The sequence below is a fragment of the Zonotrichia leucophrys genome, chromosome 8, assembly GCF_028769735.1.
Source record: "Zonotrichia leucophrys gambelii isolate GWCS_2022_RI chromosome 8, RI_Zleu_2.0, whole genome shotgun sequence".
Lineage (NCBI taxonomy): Eukaryota > Metazoa > Chordata > Aves > Passeriformes > Passerellidae > Zonotrichia > Zonotrichia leucophrys.
In genome coordinates this window covers 22,020,651-22,047,286 of record NC_088178.1, presented here as the reverse complement: position 1 = coordinate 22,047,286, position 26,636 = coordinate 22,020,651, and the positions used below count along the sequence as shown (strand labels likewise).

The window sequence follows — 26,636 nt, the reverse complement described above, 5'->3', positions numbered from 1 at the left end:
GCAGTGCCTGTGCGTGTGGCCGTGCCAAGGCGGGCATTGCTGCGCTCCTGCCTTTCCTCTCCCTTCTTTCTGTGTGTCTCGGCCTCGGAGATGGCTCAGCGGGGCTGTTACCGTCCGTCTGTCCGCCCCGGTGCTCGGCCCGACCTCCCCAACATGGCCGTCCGCGCTAGCCGCTTCCCAAGATGGCGGCGCGGTGCGGGCGGTCCTTGCCCGAGTCGGTGATGGCTGCCGAGCGGCCGCGCAGCCTGTTCGCGCTGAGCGCGGCCGCCGTGAGCCGCAGCATGGCCGCCCTCGAGCGGGACGTGTGGGGTAAGGCGCGGGCGGCGCGGGGCGGCGGGGCGCAGGGCCCGGGCCTGCCCGCACCCTGCCGCTCTCTCCCTCTGGCTCTCCGCAGCGCTGCCCGGGCACCTCCTGCGGGGGCTCCTGCCGCTCCTCACCATCTTCCACCTCGAGCGGGCCGAGGACGCCGCGCGGAGAGCAGGTGACACCGGCGGGGACGGCGGCGAACTCGTGGGGACACCCCCGGGCGGGAGGGACGGGCCCCTCAAAGTGATGGGGCGAGAGAATGGAGGGATGGCCCGGGAGGAGCCCGCAGCGCGGGGACCCTCGGCTGGAGAGAGGAGCCCCGAGCCAGAGCGGTCCCAGGGACACCGCCTCTGTCCCACACCCGCACGGGCTCGGGCTGTGCCCCGGCATCCCATCGAGCTCCGAGCACGACACTGGGAGAGGGGTGAAAACTCCCGGTTGATGATTCTTCCCCCCAGGCCTCTCGACACAGCCCATCTGGCGCAAGCTATGGGACGATGTGATGAAAACCAGACCGCCCAACTCGGAGGTGAGGAAACTCTCTGGTGGGAGAAGGGGCTCGACACGGGAGCTCTGTTTCTGCTGTTTTCCATGAGGTTTTCTTTTTGGCTGCCTCCAAGCAATTCCTGGCACTTGTTTATAAGTGTTCGTAGAGCTCCGGACCAAGGCATGACCCTGGTAATACAAACATTTTGGGAAATGGGATTTATAAAGAAGCATAGTGCACAGCCACACCCTTCATCCTCCAACAATAAGTTTGCCAAAAGAGCAAATCTTTGTCTTCAGAGATTCTCACAGAAACAGAGGATAAAAACAGTATCTTCTATCATGTTTACACATACAGTACCAAAAAAAAATGCTGGTGTCTTAGAAAGCATGAGAAAAATAGAAAAGACTGAGTTTGGAGAATGGTGTTTTGTAGAAAAACTGAAGCAGCTTCATTGCTTCATCATCGTAGAAGAATCATTAACAAACAACTTAATGACAGCCAGTCAGTAGATGCTGGAAGAAAATTGCTGGTGACATGGTTTTTAATAGGCAAAAAAATGGCCCAGCTCCAAACCACTGAGTGTTTAAATTAGGCCAGAAGGAGGATGAAGAGAGCAATGGGATTCACTCAGGTTTTCAAGGAGTACACTGAGGAAGCATGCTGAGAACTAGAGGTGGTCTCAGTGGAGCTAGCAGGAGGGGTGTTTTGGAACCAGGTTAGCAGACAGCAATTTAACTTAAAAAGAGCACAAAAAATGGATGCTGACTTTTTAATCCTACACTCTGTTGTTCAATTGCAGAGCATAACATGCTGGAGGAAGAAGTTCCTTGAAACATTCTTCTCCAACGTGCTCCATGGTGTCCTGGACGTTTCCTCTGACTGGCGCCTCCACGACCGTCACTTCTCGCCACTGCTGCACAGCTCCCCGCACGTTTCCCAGCTCACCCTGTGCAACATGCTGCAGGGGGCTGTGGAACTCACTGCCCAGCACAACCACGAGGTGCTGGAAAACCTGGCTGCCTCCCTGCGGGTCCTGAAGTTCCAGCACCTCCTCTCCTGTGACCAGTCCATCAGGCGCTCATTGGTTTTGCTCCTCCACCGGCTGATCCACCACGGCTCTGTCAGCCAGGTGTCCATGTGCTCCTGGCCTGTTCCTGACACGGTTCTTCTCGTCCTCATCCTCACCATGAGCGCTGGGTTTTGGCGCTCAGGAAATGCCCTCGCCTGTCAGGGCAGCCCGTGTGGCCTTTGCAGAGAGGAGGACCAGGCCCAAAGCCAGCAGTCAGCACAGGAGGGAGCAGAGAGGGGCTGTGATGCTGAGCGGGAGGGGAACGGTGCTGAGAACCAGAAGAGATCCCCGAAAGAGGCTGATGCTTGCATGACCTCTGTCCTCTCTGGCCCCAGAAGTGCTCCCCTGCAAAACCCAGCGTGTGAAGAGACAAGCAGCGAGGTGTCCTGTGGCCACACCAACATTCAGGGTGGCTCTTCCCCTCGTTCCAGCTCACAGCAGCTGTCCTGTCACCCCGTTCCTCAAAAGACACGCAGATGGCAGAAACCTGCAGTGGGGAGGAAACGTCGCTGCCTCAGGCGGAGCAGGGGACACTATGCTGACCCAGAAGATCTCTACGATTTTGTTTTTACTGTTGCTAGAGAGGATAATTCAGGGTTACTGGACAAAACCAGGACCACAGAGGGAGAGAACACTGAGAACTGGACTAGTTCCTCCCCAGGATCTCCATGCACTGGCCACGTTGGCTGTAAGAAAAGAGGAGGACCTGCTGCAACCCTTTCTCTGAAAGCTGCTCACCGCTTCCGAAGTGTCTCCACACTGGAATTGTTCTCCATTCCTTTGACTGGGGAGACATGTCGGACTCTGAGTAACCTGCTGAGCTCCTGGGTGTCTTTAGAAAACCTGGTTCTATCCTACAATGGTCAGTGCTGTGAATAGTACACTTCCTTCTAGCCCCGCTCTAATGGTCTGGCTTACTGCTTGGGTTTACCCTGCATTAGTTTTCACGGAAGGGGCATTGTAGGAGTATCAGTGCCCCATCTTGAGAAAGGCGTTGGGTGAGATTTAATGAGTGTGAGGACTTAAGGGAGAGAATGGGATCTCTCTGTTCCAGAGCAGCCCCGGCTTTGTGCTTAAACGCCTTTCAGAGAGAGCAAAGGGGAGAGCCAGATCTGCATCTCCCGTGCACAGAGCGTATCTTAAGGATGTGTGGATAAAGTGGTCTGTGGGTTTAGCCTTTGACTTGGGCTGCCATTGCTGCAGCTCCTGCACACACAGCTGACACTCTTCTGTACAAATGCTGTTGCAGGCCTGAATGCCAACATCTCCTGCATCCTGTCCGGACTCCGGGCCCTGTCGCGGCACCCCGAGTGCCGGTTCCGCGTGCTCCGCGTGAGCGACATGTTCTCGCACATGCCCTGCATGGAGCTCGTGCGCTGCGCCCTGAGCGCCCTGCCCCAGCTCCACACGCTCTCCGTCAGCTTCGACCTCAAAAACCAGCTGGAGGCCACCAGGCCAGAGGCGAGTCCAAGCTGCAGTGAGGCAGAAATCCCAGGTAGGAATCGATCTGAGTGATGGCCAGGACTTGGCAGGCAGGTAGACTGTAAAGCCTTGCTACAGGCTTCACTCAACACTATTACGGTCGTTTGTTCTTAGGCAATTACGGCCTTACCTTTCTGAGTTAGTTCCTGTTGCAGTTTGTGCCTTCCAGTCTAAGGTGTTCTGTGGAGCCGGAATCTTGGAGGAGATGTTTTATTGCTGTATCCCAGCATGCTGCAACATCAGTTTTGTGCAGGGCCAGTCACAACCTGCTACCTGTGATTGTCCATGGCGATCCTCTCCTACCAGATCTGTAAATTGACTGGGAGCTTCCACTTTGTTCATCCCCTTGACTGTGAGGCTGTAAGCCTTAGACACACTTAAGCAGAGGGAAAGCATCCTTAGATCATCACAGTACCACAGGAGATGGCAAAGCACTGCCCAAGCCTTTGGATTACAGCCTGGGAGCTACAGCAGTGTGTGCTCAGCTCACAGGTCTCCCATCACCCTTACTAGCCCTTCAATTGCCAGAAAAGCAGTGAGCAAAGCCTGAGCAAGTTTGGAGTGGGGTCAGGAAAGACCTGTGCTCTGGGAAGGCACTGACTGGCTCGTGCCTTAAAGGGTGACCTTTTCTCAAGCATTGATGAGCACAGTAGAAATTGGTGGCCCTGCGGTCTGGCAGGAATCCTGGAGTGAGCTGTGAGTGATTGACATGCCCCAGGTCTGAGCTGCCAGAGCTCCTCAGGGCAGGGCATGGTGCATGGGCAGTTTCTACCAACCTGAAGGATGGTGGTGTTGGGCATCCAGGCTTCCTGCTTGCTGTAGCTACACTGGAGACAGGCACTCCAAAGCAAACTCTTGCATTGTTTTTCTTCCCTTAGAAAGCTGCCTGGAGGTGCTGGAGATGCGATTCCCCAGGGAACCTCTGCACGCTGCGCTCCTGCTGCCGGTGCTCAAGGCCTCCAAGTCCCTCCAGCAGCTGTCCCTTGACAGTGCCACCCTGCCCTGCCCCCAGGAGCTGGGGCTCCTTTTGGAGGTGCTCAAAGGTACTCTAACCCATAGGCAGCATCACGGGGCACACACACTGTAGCTGCCATGCTGTGGTCTTCCATCCTCTGGCATGAAGCAGCTTAGGTGGGTCCATCTGTTTAGCGTGGACATCCTTGAAGTCTCCCAAGAAAAGGAAATGGGTGTCAACCATCCCAAGTGCAGTGTTACATGGATGATCCTGCACAGCACAATGGTTCCTTTCTAATTATCCACAATCCAGCACAAATTACCCACAGTCTAAGTCAGTTTCTGGGTGGTAGCTGGGTCAGGATCTTCTTATCCCAAGGATGTGCAGTGCTTTACCTGAGAACTTGTTTTGCTTTTAGAGTGTACTCCAAATTTGAAGAAACTGAGCTTTCATGATGTGAACCTGGCTGAGCACCAGAAAGAAGTTCTGCTTCTGCTCCAGGATCCTAGCCTACAAGGTATAGCCAGCTCCTGGGTGCTTGGAAGGGTGCTGTGGGTGGCTGCTTTTGGCTGGCTGGCATTTAAGAGGGGAATGTTTGGATGTGTAAGGTGTAGCCAAATGTCACAGACATTTGGAGCAGATCTGCAGGTGTTGTCAGAGTGGGAACACGCCTGTCTTTGTGCCAGTGGAGCAGAGGAGCTGCTGGCAAATCCTGAAGGGAAGTGTTTGCAGTCTCAGGTCTAAAACAATTTCTAACCTGCAGAGCACATCAGCCTTTAACTGGGTGTGATCTGGCTCTCCTCCTGACACAGCAGAAGTGCTGTTATATGCAATCCACTGCTGGGGGAGCTTTGTTCTTACACGTGGATTAGGGGCTGGAGCTGGCTACAGAATGCAGTTATGGAATATTGAAGCACAGAGAGTACTCACGTGTACTGTAAATCCATTTCTTCACAGAAATCACCTTTTCCTTCTGCCGGCTGTTTGAAAGCTCCACTGCTGAGTTTTTGTCAGAAATAATCAATACAGTGAAAAGAAATACATCACTCAAGAGCCTCAAACTGCCTGGGAACCGCCTTGGTGTGTATGCTGTGTGTGGCTGTGGGGCCCTGGAGCAGCTCTCTGCAGGAACTCTGGGGCTGGAGTCAGGAAAGACCACTGAGAGCTGCTGACTGCAGTGCTGAACTTACCCTGTGCAGGAACACTGGGATTTAGTTCACAAAATAAGGAGCACTGGATCCATTTTTAAAGGCAGAATTTCAGTTGCATTCAGCAGCGTACCAAGGTACTGTGCAGGAATTATGGCTGCTTTTCTCTGCAGTAAATGCAAGTTCCAGCAGATCTCTGGATCTGACTGAACACTGATCTGCTTCAGACTTTAACAGGAGCAGATCCAGCATCAGATGCAATGCCTCTGATTCAGAGGCACAGATTTTGCCCAAGTTTGGGCAGTTTGTGTCTCAACAGCTGTTGGCAGCCACTGGAGGGATGAGAAGAAGTAAAGGAGGATTTGTGTCAAATAATTGGAACTGAATTTACAGAAGTGATAGGATTTTGAATCATAGGCCAAGTAGAAATGTTTGAGAAATTTAATTGCAGATAGATCCAGAATATTGTTTTCTGTTATTCAAACAAAGTAAAACAGGGAAACTTGGGATAACCTGAATACATGTAATTTCTAAAACAAAGCTGCATCTGAACTTCTGAAACAAAACCATGGTTTTTCTAGGGAAACAAAGTACCCTATCAGCAAATGTTTTCATTGCCTCAAATGTTGTGCTCAGGGGGATGAACTCACTTGATGTCACTGAGGGGGACACACTGAGGTGGGCTCTTTGTGTTGCATTCACTTGTTTACAGACTGCTTTTCTGCACTATTATCCCAGCCCTATGACAATTTAAATTTTAAGACCATTTTGTAATTTGCATCTAATAGTGCATTTCTCCCTTTCAGGGAATCACAGGCTGGTTGCCCTTGCAGACATTTTCTCTGAAGATTCCTCCTCTTCTCTCTGCCAGCTGGATGTCAGGTATTCTGCTTCTCTAAACACTGAATTCCTTGTTTTGGGAGGGAGGGAGGGAGAGACCTGAACTGGGCTCTGACAGCAGGAGAACCTGAGCATGGCTTTGTTCCTTGAGAGAATGTGTGCCCAGGAAAAGCTCAGAGAATGCTGCAGTGGGCTCATACACCCTCAGGGGCCTCCAGGACCTCTGAGACATTTCACCTTTAGGAGTCAAGCTCCATCTTTAAAGCAGATTTAGTCTGCTGCTTCCTTGGGAGCCTCCTGAGCTGTAGGCTGGGACTAACATCCCTTCTTTTATTCTTGAACAGCTCTGTTCCCACTGCCCCTTCATAGCAAGGGAATGCTGTCACTGTTCCTGGCACATCCTGAGAATGCCTCTGCATTCCTTTGCTCAGCACTGGTCTTCAGTCAGAACTGCAGCTCTCTTCTTGACCCTGAATGGCCTTACAGATAGGCAGCAACCTTCATGAAGCACATGGGGGTGGCATTTCTGCAATACTAACAACTGCTTTGCTTGATTCTGCCCCCTCTTTACTTCCTCATGGCTCAGGTAGCTCAAAGTACATAGCCTTGACAATTTATTCATTCAGCCATGGCCACACTCCTTCAGCAGGCTTGAAGCCTCATTGTTACTGTGCCTCTGACAAGGTTTAAATCCAGCATGCAACTTGATATTTATTTACACATCTCTACATGGGAATTGACCTTTTAAACTCCTAGAAATAACAGGATCTGGCACATGCCCTTCAGATTCTCTCAGCAGAAGACACAAATGATCACTTACTGCTGAGTCTTGCACTGGGACTTGTAGGTTGGGCCACGTCCCTTGGTCCAGAGAGTTGACAGCTACAACATTTTAAGGCCAGAGCTAGGTCTGCTTAAATCAGAAGTAAGAGGTCTGGATAATGAGCATAACTTAGTTGTTACCACCTTGGTTTAAAAAGGTTTCCAGCCCTTCATACTCAGTTTTGGTTTTAATGAGAAATGCTTAGATTTTGTACTGCTGAAAAAAGGTGCAGCTGGCCTTGAAACCTCCTCAGGGACCTGCACTGGCAGTTGGTAGAAGGAACAGTAATTTAAATTGCTTGAATTATTTTTTTTCTTTTTCTTCTTTCCCTGGAAAGCTCAAACTGCATCAAACCTGATGGGCTCCTGGAGTTCACCAAGAAGCTGGAAGGCCACATCCAGCAGAGAGGGGGACAGCTTCCATTCACACAGCTGCGCCTGTTCCAGAACTGGCTGGACCAGGATGCAGAGACAGCGCAGGAGGCGCTGCGGCGGCTCAGGGCCCTGTGCAGCGTTGTCAGCGACGCCTGGGACTCCTCCCAGGCCTTTGCTGACTACATCAGTGTCATGTAGGGACACAGGAGCAGGGGAAACCCATCTCCACCTCATTTCACAGCACAGCTGGGGGTTCTTCCCCCTTTCAGGCAGTACAGCATTGCTCCTTTCACTCTGCTGTTCATTTGAAGGAGTGTGACACTGCCATGACACAGCAGAGCACGTGGGCCAACTGCTGTATTTCCAGGTGATCCAACTCTGCCATCTTTTCGAGTATCATAAATGGGACATACATCAAATCAGCTTCTGAACAAACAGTTGTTTACATCACTGGGTGTGTGACAGATTTCATGTTGTTTCAGCCAGTGTCTCACCAATAACCATCTCCAGCATGGGAGAGACTCAAAAGCCATCAGGTTGTGGTCCTTGACAACCATGTCTAGGTGCTCTTGTTTTTGAGGAGAAGTATTGAACAGTATCACCTGACATCCCTTCCAACTTCTTCATTCTGTGGTCTGTGCAACAGGAACTCCTCCCTCCACTAAAGGGACGAGAAAACAAGCTAACAAAGCCCCCAGGCTTGACCTTTTTCCACTTGAAAATTTGTACTTTACACCAAAAAGTTCTTTATGTACCAAATAGCTTGCTGTTTATTTGCAATCACACTGCCCTTTTCCAGTGTCTGCAGTCATTTTACAGAGGTTTTGAATAGTTTGTTATTTTGTAACATTTTTGTAATAAAATTTTAATTAAGAATCATAATGTACCAAAGTGAATTTTATTACTGTCATGTAATGTGATCTCATTAAAACACTGCCAGATAAGGGGATGCTGCCCATAACAAAGCAAGTGGTTTTAGAAATGGAGTTACTGGAATAGAGCCTGATTTCCTACTGCTTTCATGATCTTTTTCAGGCCAGATGTTTGACATATGAGCTAAAATTTTTTCCCCCTGTACAAAATCCTCCTCTTCCCAAGTAATCAGCAAGGCTCACATTTCACAGCAAAAATAGATCCTGCAAGTTTTGATCAGCAACTGTAAGCCAGAGCTGTCAAAGAAAAAAACCTGACTGCACATCAAGTGCTATAAAACTCCTGCCTCAACTTAACCCTGAAGACAAAATCTGGCTGAGTAGAAGGCACAAATACCAAAGGCAGGAGAACCAGTGCTAAATGTGATCAAGCATGCAAGGTCCCATTATTCCCAGTTCCCAAGGGGCTGTTTTTCAGGCACACAATTCAACAGCAAATAAAAAGCCACGGACTCCTTGCTGCAGCAGACTGAACACTGCCAAGGGCCTTGCAGCCACTCCAGCGCCACGCTGTTCTGCTATCCCACAGCCACACGAGAGTCCAGCATGCACAGCTGCCCACTGCCCCTTTCCTTGAAAGGGATCCAAGTGGGGCAGGCTGCCACAGAGCCTGCCCTTGTCCCCACAGGGGACAGTAACCTGTCAGGGAATCCCTCGCTGCTCCTCGTGGGAGTGGTGATGGAAGGTGAAGGTGACAGCAGCTTCCCAGGCCGCCCTCAGCACGGGGTCCTGCAGGCCGCGCCTGTCCGCGCAGTGCTGCCACTGCGACAGGTCCGACGTGCAGTCGGAGCCGGCGGGAGGGGGCCGCACCTGGTGCCCGTTCACACAGCGCCGACACTTGATCCTGCCAAGGGCACAGCAACATCAGGGCAAGGCTCCTCTGCTGGCTCTGCCTTGGGCTGCTCAAAACTGCAGCCCAGGAACATTCGGATTAACTCCCCTGGATTTTCAGAACTGAATTATTACTGCATAACTACCTTCTAATGTGTGTGACAGGTTAAGAATGACTCACACATTTTGAAAACCTGGGGGTTCTGTTGCCAATGGCAGTCCCTCTTCATGGTGAACCATTTGGGAATGGTCCAGCAAGACCCTGAGGAAGTTCAGAAAGAGTTTCTCTTGAAAGGTGTAGGATGTTGCTTAAGGCAGATCTCAAGGGACTGCTGCTAACACCTTATTAGTATTGCATCAGGACTCCTAAATTCAAAGAGCACGCCATGCTCCAAAACACTGCATCCTGGCTCCCACCACAGGCACCAGGTTGTGCTCAGGCTGTTTTGGAGACGCCCCAGTGAGCTGTCACTTAAGGAGACAAAGAGCAGCAGCAGCCAGGCCAGCAAGGGCTGTTGCCATGCAGAGTGGATACCTATACTGAGCTAAGCCTTGATACAGCTTAAAAACTAATCCTCTTCACTTCTTGCCTGAATTAAGAGTCTTAATTTTCACAGTGAAGCATTTTCCCTGCACTCCCTGTCTTCTTTCTGGTGGCTGTAATACCACAGGTCTCTGGGCAGGGAGAGAAGGGCAGACAATGGAGAAGAGTATTCTTTCCGTTGCCAGAACAGCACTTGGACTGGCTTCATGAATTCTTAGCCAGTGGAGAAGCCCTAGTATGGAAGCACTTCAGCATTTGTTCACCAGGAGGAGAGTACTAAGGAAGGACCAAGTTAGGCTCCACCTTGAACAGCTCTGATCAGTTTTGCTCTTTTCATTAGCTGCAAAACAGGTAGCTACAAGGTAGTTTGCTCACTTGTCCAGCCATAATAAAAAGGGAGGACAGCAAGGAAGTGCTCGTCTCGGTGGTTAACAGTTTCAGAAGCAGAAACACTTGAGGCTCACTCTCTGGACATCCTCCTGCTGCCTGGGAGACCCCTGAATTACACAACCAAACTTCTGCTATCCCAGCCATGAGTCATTCAGAATACTCACTTGTCATGGGTGTCACTGGTGGTGGTCTCATTCAGTGCGAAGAGCTCCTTCAGCTCCCCAAGGGAGAAATGCCTTTCTACATCCTGCTCTTCATCCACCACACAGCTGCTCAGGGCCTTCTTGTGGGTCTGGCGCTGGAATATCTTCTCCTCTATGGTCCCTGTCTGCAGGCAAGGCAGAGATGAAGCACAGTTGGAACACTGGTGTTAAAGGAGCTCTACATGGAGAAGGTGTCACAGATCAAGTGGCTCTAAGCTGTCAGGACCACTCAGCACCTCACCAGTACAGGTGACAGGCAAGTTTTAGTAGCTGCACTCTAACCACATGTGTTTTGTTGCAGATCTAACCCAACTCTGCTTCTCTTTCCCTGTGGCTGCAGGAGTGGATCCAGTGGAGATACAGATGAGGAAGAGGGAGAACTGCCATTCATGGCTAAAGCTCACACACTGCACCAGAATGTGCTGACAGGAAGGAAGGGAAAGGAGCTGAGCAGTTACAGCTGCTCCCTGACAAAAAATCCCAACTACAATCTCCCCAAGAAGCAGAAACAAGGTCTAGCCCTGGGTGACACGAGCATCAGCACTATTTTCTGGTTCACCCACACACAGATCAATCACATCCTGCCTGGAGGGAAATGTCTGCTTCCAGAACAGATGTGCAGAAAGCCCAGAATGCTGTATTTCTAAGACAAAAATCTAAGAGCAAAATGTCTGTTTTGCAAACAAATGTAACACCAAGGAGGGGGGTAATTAGTCATGATTTGCAGACTGATTTCCTATTTCTAAAAGCAAAGGAGCTCCCTGCTTCCAAGTGCAGCAAGGTCAGAGAAGAACTCCATTAAGAAAAGATGGGCAAAGAATGTCTGTTTTCTCAAAGTAAAAATAATAACTGACCAAGGAACCTAAGCTTATACAATAAAACCCCAAACAAAACAAAAAACCACACACATTAAAACTACCCAACAACTTCCCCCTCCCACCCCCAACCAAAACAAAAATCCCAACAGTCTGAACTAACGAGAGGCGAACAAGGGCAGAGGAGACACTTTGAAGCAGCAATCACTACTGGCACTGCTGGACTAAGTTGTTAGAGTAGCCTAAAAAGAGCAGTCTCCTTCATGGTTTTCCTCTACAGAGCAGCTACCCCATCTGCTCACTGGCAGCTCCATCCCAAATGCTGCTGGTAATTCCAGGAACCTATTTGCTGTTTCTAAAGCACACGTACACCCAACTAAAACAGACTGCAGCCTGGCTGAAAAACAGCAACTACTGCATCAGACACCCCATGAAATTAAAGAAGTCAGATGCCTAAATGACTTCAAAGGAACATCTTATCTGCAAAGCCACAGTTGTTTCTATTGCTCAGAAGCCAGCCACTGCAAGAAAGCAAGGGCTGCAGTAATGACCCTCCAGCTAGAACCTTCATGGTTTTCCATGGCAACACATCTAAGGGTAGGAAGCAATTAAGTTCCAATCAATTCTGGTCACCAACACAGAAGAGTTCTTTCCCTTCTGGCCCCAATCACAGCAGCTGCAGTCTGGGCTGGCACCCAGAGCTCCGTGCTGAGGAGGGGAGAGGAGTTTTCTCACCGAGAGCAGTCGGTAGATGTAGCACATCTTCTTCTGGCCGTCCCTCCACACCCGAGCCATGGCCTGCTCGTCGTTGGCCGGGTTCCAGTCGGGGTCAAACATCACCAGCCTGTTGGCCCCGATCAGGTTCAAACCGCAGCCACCTGCTTTGCTGCTCAACATGAAGATGAACTCAGGGCTCTGCAAAAAGGCAGCCTTGGATTAGACTGCAGAGGCAGCCATGCTTTTACTGCCAGCACTCAGAGCTGGCAGGAGAGCTGCTCACATCTGGCACGTTCTACTCACCGAGGGGCTGTTGAACCGCTCCACGATCTTCGCTCTCTTTTTAATGGACATGGTGCCGTCCAGCCTCACGTACAGATACCTGGAACACAGACCATTTACTTCTAATAAACGAGAAAACTGTCACCATCAGCCTTGTAACAACAGAATGGGCTTTAGAAATGTTAGCAGAAGGCCAGAGATTTTCTGCTGAGTGACCCCAGCACACAAAGCTACATTGGTTCCAATTCAGGAACACCTGAGCTAAAAGGCAGATCACAAGTTCCTGCTGAGACACAGCATAGGAATAGCCAGTTCTTTTACAGCAGAGGCAAAAAGTACAGTACAGTCTAGCAGGATTAAAACACTGAAACCCAAAGACAAACCTTCTACTCCGGCAGAGCTTTTCAAATAGATCCAGTGTCTGAGTGTAGTTAGACACTAAAACCACCTTGTCATTACTGGTGCTTTTGGTAACAGCAAGGATGTAATCCAAAACCAGCATCTTTCCTAGATAAAAAGAAAAAGAAAGAAAAAGCTAGAGCAGAATTCCCAAATTGCAGACCCTGGAGGGGCACTTGGTAAGTCAGTCTCATGGTTGCCTGTGTTAGGCAGCTCATCTGTACTGCTGCATTCCACCATACCTGAAAGCTGGGGCTCCACAGATTTGGTGCTGTAGCCAGAAGGGAACAAGCCCAGGGCTCCAATAAATCCTTCTTCCTCTTCTACACACTTATCATAGATAAGAGCAGGATCTGAAGAATAAACAGAGCTCAGATGACTCTTTAGAGTGCACAAGGGATGCCCAAAAAAAGCTGCACCAACAGTGCAAAACCCAAACCCATATGAACAACTCACGATTACAGAGCTTCTTCAAGGACGTGATGGAAGACAGAGATGAAACACTGATTTTGCCCTCCTTCAGCTCCTCCACTGGCTTGGCTTGCTTCAGGAAGTTCTTGTACAGCTCAGTCTGCAGAGGTGTCAGTCTGAAACACAAAAGGAGCTCTGCAGTCCCAGCCTGCAGTCCAACAGAAGCCCTGCTCCATCTACACAAAGTGCTCCTTTCAGCTCAGTTTTTCTAGCTATAGCACAGACAGCTTAGAACTGCCCCCAAGGCTGCTGGTAGAGTATTGCTATCTTCCAGAGCTGGAAGAGAAGCTTGCAGAGACTGCACAGCCCAGGGCTCAGCCCTACACAGCTGCCCAGGGCTCACCAGCTGGCTGGCAGAACCACCAATAGTGGGTTGTAGCTTCAGAAGGAAAAGCAACATATTGCCAATGGCTACAACATCATTCCTAGAGGGAAGCAGTGACCACAAGAATTGAAGGGCTTATTGCAATTTTTCACTCCTTCCTGTTGCTTCCACTATTTCACAGACACAGCAGATGCTTTTTGGTACCTGCAGCAGACCACCTGTTCAATCTTCACTGGCAGGTATTTGGACAGGATGTCTGAAGTTCTCCGAATCAAACACCTGCAGGGAGAGAAATTAAGATCAGATGCTTGGATGGCTCTTGGATCACTTTTACTGATAAAACTCTGTTTTATCACTATGATTCCTCATGTGGTCAACAGACATTATGCCACCTACACAGAGAGAGCTCAGTCACAAGAGAAACTCTGCTCTCCCTCAGACTACCAACAGCATTTGCAATTTGAGCTACAACCGAGCAGCAGCATGGACAGCAAACAAGTACAGGGATCAACCACCACAAATTGTGGGTATAAATCAAAGTACAGGCAGGCAACTCCCCATTTAGTCCTCAGAAGCCATTCTCAGCCAAGATGGGCTCATGGCCTGGCCCAGGATTCCAGCAAAGGATATGTCCTTTGGCCTCTGGAAATGCCCCATGCAGCAGTTTTGCCACACTTCAGAAAAGGTGGAATGGACTAGAAAAAGTGCTGAGCTGAGCAACCAGAGTAAGAGGTGCAGAAACCCAGTTCTGCCAGGAAGCATCAAAAGTATGTTACAAAACCCATAGAAGAAAGACAGCAGGGATATATGACAACCCCAAAATCAGTCAAAGGCTGGTAAATAAAAGAATAATCTGGTCTCCGAACCCATAAGCAGCAGGATGAAAAGTAATAGGCTTAAACTGCAGTAAGGAAGATTTATGTTACACATTAAGAGCCTTTTCTAGCTGCAAAGACAGCAGTGCCCTGGAAAAGGTGTCCTAGGAAAACTGCAAGGTCTTCAGTGCTGAGTGGGGGTTAAGAGATGGTTTAGGTTTTCAGTTCTAACACCTTCTACCTTAGGACAGCAAGGCTGATTAGATGCCTTCTCCAGGGCCCTTCCAGCCTTACCTCTATGATTCCATATGCCTTTGCATCAATGGCCCATTTGCAATTCCTACCAAATTCAACAGATCATCCGTTACTACTTTTGTGCTTTGTCTTCCCTATTTGTGTACCATGACTGCTGCACAATAAAGGAAAGGACAAAGACCTCAACAGAGCCAGGCACAGGCATTCCTGAACACAACTTTACATCCATTTTTCATCAACTATAAAAAGAAATAAATGCACCTCAAGAAGGAATAAGCTTTTCTCCTCCCAACCTTTCCTTTTTCTTAGGCTTCTGCAAGCTGATTTGATTCAAGGTCAGGACTGTCTCTATGGAGTGACTCTACTTAGTGTGAAATTTAATTTACCATTACTGTGAACTGCAGGATTGTATTTGTGATGGCTACAAAAAGATCAGATTAAAAAAACCAAAACAAACCAAGCAACCAAAAACTACCAAATAAAAGCCATAAACAACAAACAATCAGAAAAAAACCCCGAAGACACCAGCAATGCTGAGAATTCAAGAGTCTTTTCTAGAAAGTTCTTAAAGAGAGCTGAGCGATTGCCAGCAGATATGGATAAACTGATTGTACTCATGAAGAGCAAACAAGTTTGAACAGGTACCACAAATCAGCCAAAGATAAAGAAGACAGCACTTCACATCACAGAGGTGCTTCTTGGGGATCAGAAGTCCCATCTCTGACTCTTGTAGTCTGTCCTATCAGCCCTACAGAGCCAACAAAACTGTCTAAGTGTGAGCTGGGTTATTCTGTGACTTGGGCAATCAACAGCAGAATGGAGTGACATTCCTTACACTCCTTCTGCTCCTCAACATCTGGGTCGGATGGATCTCAAGTCTAATCCAGCCCACATTTATAGATGACATAAATAAAAGAATAATGCCTGATTATTCAGATCCCAGGAGAAAACAGAAACATAGGAGTCATAATAATCCAGTACCTGAGAGTACTGCCTGGAGGTGATGGCAGCTGACTGTGCCATGTCAGTTCCATTTATCAGACTAAAGCTCCATCCTAGGTGGATTTCTTTGGCAATAAATACTTGCACAATCACTTCTGAATAGATGTAACAAGCAAGAGAATTCATTATAGCTACATCTGTAATTTGGAAATATAGCAGGGCTTATAGGCAAATGCTCTGCAAAGAGAAGAGGGATGAAGTTCACCTGTTCACAATACTGATTAGCTCTTTAAGCCTCTCTTCTCCCTTGTGTCGCTCAGCTTCACTTGCATCTGCATCTCTTCCTTTCAAGATGGGCATTTCAAAATGTCTTTTAAATTCCTGTGCAGTTCCTGTATAAAACAGAAGTGAAAAGGTGAAAACTACTACCAAAGAATCTTTGATCAGCATCCCACAGCCACTACACCTCAAACACCAGGCCCAGCAGATAAAACAAACCCTCATCCCATCCATAAGATTGTTTGGTTTTTTTTCCTAGCCAAGCAAGACTCACACAAGGCAGATAAATCAATTTAACAGATAATCATTTTGTACTCCAACAACAGTCAAAGCCAAAGGTCACAGAATTTTACTTAAACAGTCACACACATACTGCTTTTGCTCACATTCCAGTTATACTTTTATTCCCAGATTCTGTCCTTGCAAACAACAGCACAGGCATTATCTGTGCCTACTCCAAAATTATCTGTAATCAGTTGCTTATTACTGGCCACAGGCTGAAAGTGAGAAAAATGCCTCCTGAGTGCATGCAGCTTTGCTGCAGTACTTACACCATTAACCTCATCTCAGAAAGAACGAACTGCAAGTACAGGGAGAGTAATCCTGCCCAAAGTACAGGTCAAGGGGGGCAGCTGAAAATCCCATCAGCTCCCTGTAATTACCACACAAAATTGAAGCACACAGAAAAAGCAGATGTAGAACATCTACCAGCCCATTCCATCCTTTCCTTGAGAACTCCTGGGGGCAAAACAGCTCAACAGAAAAAGACACAGCCCAAATTCTGCCTGCAGGACTAAGAATCTGATGAATTGTGTTTAACTAGAGTTAGGCATGCACTAGAATTAATGAGAAGCCTCTTGGACTGGATGCCCAACACTCTGAGACGATCATGGGAGATTAAAAAAGAAGTAATTGACATTAGCACTCAGTTTCCCATATTCGTTTTACCTTAATTGATTCCCCTTCCAAAATACCTGTTTGACTCGTGTAGTTTGCATTAGAACCTTGTTTAAACAGAGCTCAGATGACACAGAGTCCCTAGAACAGGGCACCCTGACCTAGGCTTTCTGAATACAAACTGAAAGAGTCTCATGGAATCACAGAGTTGTTTGAAGTAGAAAAGACCTTAGGAGATCACCTAGTTACAAACCCCTAACATCACTTTTCACCAATATCTCAGTTGTTGCTTTTGCTGGCATTGACAGAAGCCTGGCCAACACCCTCCCCTGCCTCCCATCTCCCACACATTGATCTCTCACCCAGGATGCCTGAATTGACAAAGTGCACCAGGCTGAAATACTCCAGCAGGTCATTCTGAATAGGAGTGCCTGAGATAAGGACTCGTCGAGGTGTGTTTAAGCTGTTGAGAGCCTGGTAGGTTTGGTTTTCAGAGTTCTTCAGTCTATGGCCCTGTAAAAAAAAATAAAACCAGAAAAGGAATAAGGCTGATAAATCCAGTGGCTCTGTAAGGAAGCAGCTTGGAGAGCCATATCAGCACTGATAAAAGGCATCTCACCACTCTTCCCATTCCTGGTAGTGGAGTGAGTGTTGCAACAAACTTGTCTCAAGGACAAGGATCTAGTGAAAAACCTTTAGCCATTGTGTGAGGAAACAAGACATTAGAAGCTTCCCAAACCAGGAATATCTGAGCTCCACCCAGGAAAGAAAGCCTACCATGAAAGCAGCAACCATCACACAATATAACTTATAACTCTAAGAACTGCTTCCTGGTCTAAGATGGGAATGTATTCAGCACTGAACTCTGGACCAGTAAAATTGTTTAATTCAAGGTCAAGACCACTAACCACCCAGATCACCTATACAGAGGACTGCCAGACCTTTGCACACTAATAAAAAGAGGTTCTTCACCTCTTACAGTGGTAATCTGAACAGAGGCCCCATTTCTCATGCCTGGGAAAAGCAACTTTATTAGCATCTGAGTGCTGGGTAGGACAAAGCACAAGTGATAAGATGCTCTTCATGAGTGCCAGACTGCACAGAAGAGGCAAGTCACTTTTTTGGAAATGTATATAAGCCACAAGGCCAAGGACACAGGTTTCCAGATTCCCTAGGTGCTAGCCTCATTCCAGGGGCACTGAGAGGTGTGGGCAGTCATGGACTCACAGATAAAAGATTTATGGGAGCTACCTACACTCCTGAGGACACTCACTTTTTTAAACCCCTCTTGGCACTGCTTTGGCAAATACAAAGCCAAACCACTGGGTGGCACCCCTATTTAATAAATTCCTTATACTCAGCAGCAGAGGATATCTCAACCCTTGCAGGTCCCAGCCTGATCGTTTCACAGAGGCAAAGGACACTTGTTTTATTTTGTCCTTCAAAGCATCTCTGGCTTTCACTACCTATAACCACAAATAGGGAATGACAAATGAAAAAACAACTCAATTTTGGTCATGTGAAAGCAGAGCTGGACACACATCAATGCATGAAAACCAGCAAGCCAGGGCACTACCAACAGAGACAGGCATGGACCTCCCTTCTGGTACATATTTCACATGGAGAGGGCCCTAGTAGGGACCCACCATGGATAGACAAGTGGATGCAGTTATCACCAGCTGGATTTTTTTCATGAAGACACCTCTCCCACTCAGGCTCACACAGTATGGTTGATCTTACTGAGAGCCTCTGAAACACCAGAATGGGTGTTGTCTGTCCACAGCTAAGTCTTGTATCCCATTGTCCACTCTCCTTTAAGAAAGCAGATCCAGTTTCACCCATGTGTTGAGAAAACAGCAGGAATGGATTCCCCTTAGAGGTGCCCCCATACCTCATCACAGATGACCAGCCCCACAGTGCCCTTCTGCAGCACCTCGGCGTGCAGTCGGAAGGTCTCGTAGGAGATTATCAGGATGGGTGAGGGCACTCGCCGGCCATGCTGGTTCATAAAGCCAGCTGCAGATGGGAAGCGAGAAAAGGAAAAGAGGAAAAAAAAAGGATGAGGAAAACTAATAGAAAACAGGTCAAATGGTCAAAACATTTGCCTTAAAATTTATGAAAACCCTTCCACCCATATATACTCATTCTCCTTTCCCCACAACTATTAACATTTCCATGTCCCTTCTGCCTCCATTTCCTGGACTACCCTAACACCTGACTAGATTTGCATGGCAAAAGATCAACTATTACCAAACATGCAAGGCTCAGATCTAAACATGTTAGTGGGAAGACAGTCATCAGTCTGCAGAGATCCAGTGACTGCTCAGAGATGCTCACATGAGCTGCTGCAGCCTTCATCCAACGCAAGACTTTGACCCCGACCAGCCAAGCGCCCAGACTGCAAACATTTCTGTACCTAGTTTACGGTCAATCTCTTCTTTGGAGCCTCCATCAATGGCCAGTGGCTGGATCCTTCCCCCCAGCCATTTCTCTACTTCATTGTACCAGTTTCTCACCAGGCTGGAGGGAGACACCACCACGGCTTTCTCGATTTCGGGCTTGCAGTCTGGGCTTTGCCGGAGCAGCGTCCACATGAGTGTGATGCACTGCAGAGTTTTGCCCAGCCCCATTTCGTCTGCCATGATGCAGCCATGGCTCCCAGGGATCCGCCGGCTCGTCACACAGTCCCAGAGGAATTTCACCCCCTGCCAAAAAATTGTTCTCTCAGAGCAGGATGGGGACATCAGCAGAGTGACAACTTCATTACCACAATGCACAGGGCTGATAGCACAGCAAACAGCAGATCTGTGTAGCACACACATCCCTGGGGACAAGCAGTGTTCTAATGAGACAGAGGGAAACCATCTGAGGCACAGCTAAAATGCTGCCACATCTGGAGTGAAATAGCACTGCTGGTGCCAGCATGTACCTCACAACATGCACAAAATCTTGCTACATTTTTCTTGTACAATTCTAACCAGCTTCTGAACATGAATTCCCAGAAATTTCTACCCTTGGCTGCATTAGACAGGGCCTGGCCATGAACTAACATGCATCAATCATTTCAAAGAGGTTTATCATCTTAACACCACCAAATCAGGTAATTTCAAAGAATCAGAGTGAGTAGAGTTGTTTCTGCTGCCCGAATAATTCCCAGAACACCATTATCAGTCCTCATAATTTCTGCCTAAAAGCAGTGACTCACCTGGGGGCTCAAGGACCAAAGCAGATTTAGCTTTAGAGAAGACACAGGGCTGAGGTTTTAACCCATGTCACATGGTGGGAGAAGAGCTCAGCCCTGCATTAGGCCCTGACACATCACTGAGAGAGATAAAGGGGAGGTGTGAGGGGGGAAGAGACAAACTTCAAAATGTTCCTGTACCATATGATGATAAGAGAGTCAAAGAAAACCAGGGCATTGTGCTGGGAACGTACAAGCTAAACACACCTGCAATGATTCATCCTCTCTACTCCACTACTTAGGACTTGAAGATAGAGCACCTTTACCTGCACTTTCAAGTCCTTTTCTTTCTTTTTTAGACTTTTAGTAACAGGCTAATGGAATTTATTTAAGCCAGCTGAACAATTTTGAACTTCATCACTGATTATAAGACTGCATTTTGCTGCAGAACCAGCACCTGGGCAAAAGTCACAACAAAGTTGGGGCAGAGCTGTACAGCTATGTAGGAGCATCAGCTGAATACAGCAGCACAGGAATCCTAGCAGGCAGAGACTTATTAGTCAGGCTAAAGCAGAAACTGCTTTATCATCAACATTTACTTGCCAAAAAACAGCGTGCCTAGGACACCAACATAACTTTGACTACTTGACAAAAGCACCAGCAGGCAGCAGCTTACCCAAAACCAGAGTGCCTCAGCTATGCACCCAGAGATGAGAATTACACCACATCACAGGTTCACTGCCAGATCTGAGATAAAACTACAACCCATGAGCAGCCTACTATGCTTTCATTGCCATCTGAAGATCTCCAATGCAGGGACACATCTAGCTTGACCTGCTCAGCCTGCAAGATCAGCAATCACAGCTTCCATCTGTGCTCCCTCCAGGCTTAAATGATAATATATTGCACCTGGGATGAACTTCCAGCTGTCCAGAAGATACATCGGATATTTGGAGAGCTGTAGCCACTGCTGCCACATTACGATGTTGCACATATTTACAACATAAAATGGTTTTGGCAGTCTGCATCAAATTTCAAGTCTGTGTAGGTCAGGCACAGCTCACACCTACCAAGGGCAGCCTCCAAACAAAGCACACTGAAGCAGGAGCCTACTCTACACTTTGTTAGGAACCATGGCACCAGAAATTGGAGCCTCAGTGTTTCCTGGCTCAGGGACTGCAGATCCAATCAATTCTGCTGAGCAGTAAAACAGTGATGGACAGTTTGCCTTGCCTGACTCAAAACTGGGCTTCAGTATAGTTTATTGCAAATATATCCCATCACCTTTCACACTGAATTCTACCCAGCAGAGCTACATCTCCAGACTTTAAGGTAAGTAAAAGCAGGACTTTCAGCCCTGACTCTTTGCTTGAAAAGGGACAGGAAGTATTGTCAGCATTCAGGCCTCTCAGAGGATGCTAAAACCAAATGCTTCACTTGGTATTTGCAACAGACTAGAGTCTGCTAGATGTCAGTCTGTGAAGTCTGTGCAGACCTGTAACAATTCCAGCAGATGAAAATGTGGCTTTGTGAAATGGAACAAATCCTCCAGCCACACCCTCAGGTCCCAATGGAAAACTTACCTCTCTCTGATGGGGTCGTAAAACACGGCTGAGGACAGGATCCACCACGACATGGACAGGTGCCTTGTCCCTGCAGGAGGCAGTCAAGGTAGAAGAGACTGTGATTGAGGAATTTGGCACATGTTTAGGTTTTGTTAAATCTCACTGCTGTACTGAGGACTCTCCTGTGGCACAGGGAAAGCAACTTCACACAAGAAAGTGAAAAATGGATTCATTCAGCTTTGAGAATGAAGTTAGAGACCTGCCCACAGTCTGAAACATCAGTGAAACCATGTATGTGGGCTGTGGTTAAAACAAGTGCAGAATGAGGTTCAGAGACACAGTTAAAAAGTCAGTATTGTTTTTCTTGTTTCTATAACAATATCGTAACTAAATTTCTGGAGAAAGAAACCCCTCCCTCTGTCCATGAAAATCCATCCACTTGACAGGTTTTTCAAGTTATAACAATAGCACAAAAGAAACTACTTCAGAATAAAAACCAGTAGGCAGCCTAAAATTTGACAGTCATCTCCCTTTGCTTGTCCTTAGATGCTGATGTTTCCTGACTAATGACTAAGGCATGAGATTTTCTAAGCAACTTCTCCATGCATGTATGCTCATTCCCTGCAACAGGTTTAAATTTTTGATGCATGAGAGATGGAACATTCAGTGAAAGAACACAAACAATCCAGCATGGGTACATTCCTCCTTTGACTGTAACCATACCTGAACCAATTCAGGCAGAATACTTGGAATTGAAATCCCCTTGATGATCAGACCCCAGCTCAAACACATTTGGGAGAAAAGCACATAAACCTACAGCCAGAAAGAGGTCAGAGCTGCAGCATTCACGCCAGGTGATGACTCACTTGTCTATTTTCAGCTGGTCATGGGCACTCAGCACGGGGGGCTCGTACAGAACCAGAGCTCCCTCCTCAAATGGGTCATGGAGAGGACCCCTCACTCCTGCCCGTTTGACTCCCAGCGAGCGCAAGCCCAGGGGCCCTGAAATGGAACAAAGGCACACCTCAAACAACAACATCTTCCTGGAAGCAAGCAGAGCCTGGCAGCAGAGTCTGATTACACTCAGGAACAGTGAATTAACTGGGTGCTGGAGTGGAGGTGCACGCACTGCTGGTGCACACAGCAAACCTAAGCAGGGCTGTGGTTTGGCAGTGCTCTGGCAGCACAGTGGGAAGCTCTGCGGCAGGAAAAAACAGAACCAAGGAACAGAGGCAAAGAGGGAGCAATGGCACTGCTTACCCAAGGTGGTGGTTCTAGTTTTTTGAAAGCCAAGGAGGGTTCCAGAATGTACATCTCAACAGCCCAACAAATACACTCCTACGTATAGAATATGCTGGGTGAAATTCTCTTTTGGGGTCATCTAACCCAGACTTAGCTAGAGTCGTATCTTTGATGCAAGGTCAGGAACTGATCTTTAACAGTGATGGAGTTCTACAGCACCACAGCCAATACCATATTGTCACTACCTGCTCTGGGGCATTATTTTCTCTCTGCTGAGCAATATTAGATGTTTGGCCTTGGAGCCAATTTCTGTGAAAAGCAGAAACCAAGCATGAGTCCCTTTTCCTAGTACTGTATTTGATGTCACAGTTTTGAAATAGAGATGACTACAAGAAGATACATAAAAATCCCTTTTCCTATCAAAACTCAGGCAACTGTGCTCCCAGATTGATTTTGCTCTAAAAAGATTCAATCAGTCTATCTGTCCACTGTTTACTAAAGCTCCTTGCAAAACAGGAGTGTAAAACAAGCTGAGGCAGCAATGCACACAGAACAAGGAAAAAAGAGCAGAAGAAACAGCCCCTTTTCCCAATTAAGAGAGCAAGGTAACAGCCACAGAAAGCAGCTTTCCCAGTTACAGTTCTGTTGGAGCCTCCTCACAAATCCGCTTCTCCAGCAGTGAGCTTTGCCAGACTCTTCTGGGGCTTGTCATTCCACATTCAGTGGCTGCTTACAGACATTTTTATAACTAAAGTTTGAGTGAAATTGGTTGCTCTGCATTTGAGTTTTTCAGCTGGAGGGTGAAGGGGAAGCAGGGGACATGAACAGGCCCATTTGTTTCTGAGATCTTATGTTTCACTGATTCAAACCAGCTGAGGCTTTGAACTTCAAAACGATCTCGTTTTGAAGATCACCTTGAGGCTCAACACTCCAAGCCAAGTAGAAAGAAAACTGGCACATACAATCTTTTTCACCACAGCCTTCTGTCTGTTAGCATCATTATTTAAATGATAAACCTTCGTGGCTTGGAATTCATTTTGCTTTTGTATTTGTGATACAGTGTAAAATCTCCTGGCACTACATCAAATACATAGCACTAAGACTATAAAATCCAATTCTGAAATGTAGGATTATCCAAACTAAACACTAGTAAGAAATATGAAGACTTTGCTAATATGGCAGTATTTTTCTTTCAAAATTAAGTCAGGATATCTGGAACATATGCATCAGTGCAAAAAATAACAATAATCCCCACAGATATATTTGACAGGCCTAAGCATCATCTGTTTTACCCGAGTCAGCCAACACAGACAATCCTTAAACCTCCTCATCTTACCTTTATAATTTGGAATGGGGACTTTGAAGGGTTTGGACAAAATACTGCGGATAAAAGCCTCCTAGGAATTCAGAAAGAAAACACATTTCAAAAGTCTGAAATCAGAGATTGCTCAAGAATGCAAGTCCAGGACATTTTTTGAGAACTCAGTTTTGCCAAGTACTCAGTGTCCCTCTATTTAATCTACTCAAGCTTCAACTCCAACTACTTTCAAGACCATCCAAAAGGAAGAAAGTCACAATTCAGCACAATTTCCTCCACCACTTCTACTTTTCAAAACTATTTTCCTTTAGGTTTTCTAATACATGAAATTGATTTTTCATAGCTCCCATCTTCCTAAATACACTGGCTTTTTTCACTTCTTTAAAACTTATTGCTCCCCCCCTTGCTTGGTAATTTAGTCAGGCAACTCATTTCCTGCAAAGCAGCTGGGTTACCAGGGCAGGGACATTCATGCTGGATCAGGAAGCACCCAGCTAGGCCAGCAGTGGAAGCCCAGAGAGAACTGGGCAGCCAGACAGCATTTAACCCAAAGCAACTCACACCTTTGGGTACTGTCCTTCACCTGGGCCTCACAGAACTCCCTCACTCAGGATTTCCACTACAGCAAGCTCACTCAGCACAGCTCCTTTGACAATAAAGGGCTGGAGCTGGCAAAAAGCCTCTCCAAAAGACTTTGTGTCTGCATAATGCCCGAGTTTAAAAGGAGCCATGGAGGCACTGGGAATTCCTTGCTGGGTGAGCTGTGTGTGTAGCAGCAGCAGAACCCCACTCACGTGCTGGCTGCTGTCCAGGCAGTGGGGTCTGTTGGTCAGCGGGGCCAAGGGTTTGCGGAAAGGCGAGCGGTAACACTCCCCAGTCTCTGCCTCAGCAGCTGCCTTCTGCCTCTTCCGGCCCTGGAACACAGAACAGACCCAAACAGCTCAGGGGGAGCAGAGATGCTCAGCAGCCACGCTCTGAGGATGCTCTGCAGCCACGCTCAGCAAGCACCAAAGCACACAGACCATTGCCCAGGCACTGGAGCAGCTCTGAGCACACACAGCCATCACTCAGCCCGGCTGCCACAGGACTCACACAGCAAGGTCACTGAACCTTGGAGTTTGATTTACATGAAGCTTAAAGCATTCTCCTAGTTAAGGAAATAACTACCCCTTTCTAACCTGTAAAAGGGCAGGCTTGTGCACACTAAGATTTGTGCTGTCCCGCCACTCAGAAGCAAAAACAAAATTAAGAAAAGGAAGGGTCAGTAGCATGGAACAAACAACATCAGTCCCCAGAGGCTCCTTGGCACCTGGTGTTATGCAGGTGGAAGGCCTCACACTGAACCCTACATTTCAAACACTTAGAAAAACATGAAAATAAATAAGTTATTGATCTGTTTCCTGATTTAACACAGTCCTCTTCAGCGTGAGGCATGGTTTCAACCACACAAAAATGCACACAAAAAACATTGCATGAGGCTCTTTAACCTCTATGACATAGAACATTACTGTAAATTAGGATTAGGGCTGGTACTCGTATCATTATAAATGCCTAAACGAGGTCTTTACTGTCTCTTACAGATAATCGGTGAAACTGATCCTCCCCCTGTCCTGTTACAAAAACATGTAACATTCTGTCTTGAACAGCCTAGGTACTGAGAGGAATGGCAGATTTGTCTTTACAAACGAGCTGTGGGTCTGCTGGTAGATAAAACTAGCACTGGGAGATAAAAGGAACAATGGAAAGGATTCCACTGATTGATGAATAGAAAAAGATATTTGCTTTCACAAATAAACTTTAGGTTTGCTGATAAACGAAATTAGACACTGAGAGATGAAAGAAACAATGGGGAAGAAAAACCCCTAATTCTGTAAGAATTAAAAATGAAAAAGGAGGGTTATACATGAGAGAGAAATCTTTGGTATGAAGCATATTGGAGAGTCTGTACCTCTCGAGCACCTCAGCCAATAGGAAAACAGAGAAAGGAAATGCGGCCGGGAAATTAAGATAAAAAAGAGGCTGAGTCCTCCAAAAATTTGAGAGATCCCAGAGGAATGCCCCATGGCCTCTTCTTTAATCGAATAAAGTCAGAAAAGATTCCTCTGTCTCCTTTTTGGACATAAACCTCTGGTGCTTGTAGATTAATTTTCTTAACCCCACGCTTCCTTTCACACAGCCCTCGAAGCCCTCACAGGGATAAGTTTTTCCACAACTACGAAGCAGCATCTGTACACAATGAAGTTCTTCCGCCAGCCACACGCCAAGACACAAAGTTTCACGGCAGCACAGACGCGATGAGCAGAGGATGGGGATGCTCAGGCACCGGGAGTGACTCGGGCAGCGCCGCCCGCATCCCCCTGCCCACGGCTGCGGCGGGCTCACACGGGGCCGGGAACACGCGGGGCCGCGCCCCGGCACCCCTCGCTCACCGTCGGGGGCCGCCAGTCCTCCTCCTCTTCTTCCTCATCTTCATCGCCCGCCTTCCTCTTGGCCAGCTGGCTGGGGGCCAGGCTCCTCCTCTGGAATAGAAGCACAGCACACACAGTGAAGGGCCGGGAAGTTCCAGGCACGGGCACAGGCACGGATTCCCGGTCCGGTCCCCATTTCCCGACCCCCCCGCCCCGTACCCACCATCGCCTCACGGGAGCGCGCGGACGCGGTAACGGCCCGCGCGCGCCGCTGGCGGGAAAACCGCCGGGCCGGCTCCGCCCCCCCGCAACCACAGGCATGGCCAAGCGAGAGCCGA

At 47.8% G+C, this 26,636-nt stretch overlaps 2 protein-coding genes across 2 annotated transcripts; one reads left to right on the top strand and one right to left on the bottom strand.

The window, feature by feature from the left end:
- The first annotated feature begins 14 nt into the window (after positions 1-14).
- LRRC41 (leucine rich repeat containing 41) lies at positions 15-8,369 on the top strand. Its single transcript, XM_064719374.1, has 10 exons — positions 15-309; positions 395-481; positions 765-835; positions 1,596-2,727; positions 3,115-3,360; positions 4,226-4,390; positions 4,721-4,819; positions 5,260-5,382; positions 6,257-6,332; positions 7,451-8,369. The coding sequence occupies exons 1-10, from the start codon at positions 183-185 to the stop codon at positions 7,683-7,685; spliced, it is 2,361 nt and encodes a 786-aa protein (XP_064575444.1). The 5' UTR covers positions 15-182; the 3' UTR covers positions 7,686-8,369.
- Positions 8,353-26,636, bottom strand: RAD54L (RAD54 like). Its single transcript, XM_064719375.1, has 18 exons — positions 26,522-26,636; positions 26,320-26,409; positions 24,685-24,804; positions 23,909-23,969; positions 22,197-22,332; positions 21,349-21,418; positions 19,001-19,289; positions 18,476-18,600; positions 16,947-17,097; positions 15,674-15,800; positions 13,601-13,675; positions 13,057-13,187; positions 12,843-12,953; positions 12,585-12,708; positions 12,223-12,301; positions 11,938-12,117; positions 10,349-10,512; positions 8,353-9,263 (listed from the first exon to the last, which is right to left on the bottom strand). The coding sequence occupies exons 1-18, from the start codon at positions 26,522-26,524 to the stop codon at positions 9,062-9,064; spliced, it is 2,238 nt and encodes a 745-aa protein (XP_064575445.1). The 5' UTR covers positions 26,525-26,636; the 3' UTR covers positions 8,353-9,061.

Bases quoted from the DNA above. Each gene is read 5' to 3' on its own strand.
- LRRC41 (XM_064719374.1), top strand. From the start codon at position 183: ATGGCGGCGCGGTGCGGGCGGTCCTTGCCCGAGTCGGTGATGGCTGCC. The intron at 482-764 runs GTGACACCGGCG...TCTTCCCCCCAG, and splicing joins GGACGCCGCGCGGAGAGCAG to GCCTCTCGACACAGCCCATC. The intron at 3,361-4,225 runs GTAGGAATCGAT...TTCTTCCCTTAG, and splicing joins CAGTGAGGCAGAAATCCCAG to AAAGCTGCCTGGAGGTGCTG.
- RAD54L (XM_064719375.1), bottom strand. The intron at 15,801-16,946 runs GTGAGAGATCAA...TGTTTTATACAG, and splicing joins TGTCAATTCAGGCATCCTGG to GAACTGCACAGGAATTTAAA. The intron at 12,709-12,842 runs GTATGGTGGAAT...CTTTTTATCTAG, and splicing joins TGTGGAGCCCCAGCTTTCAG to GAAAGATGCTGGTTTTGGAT.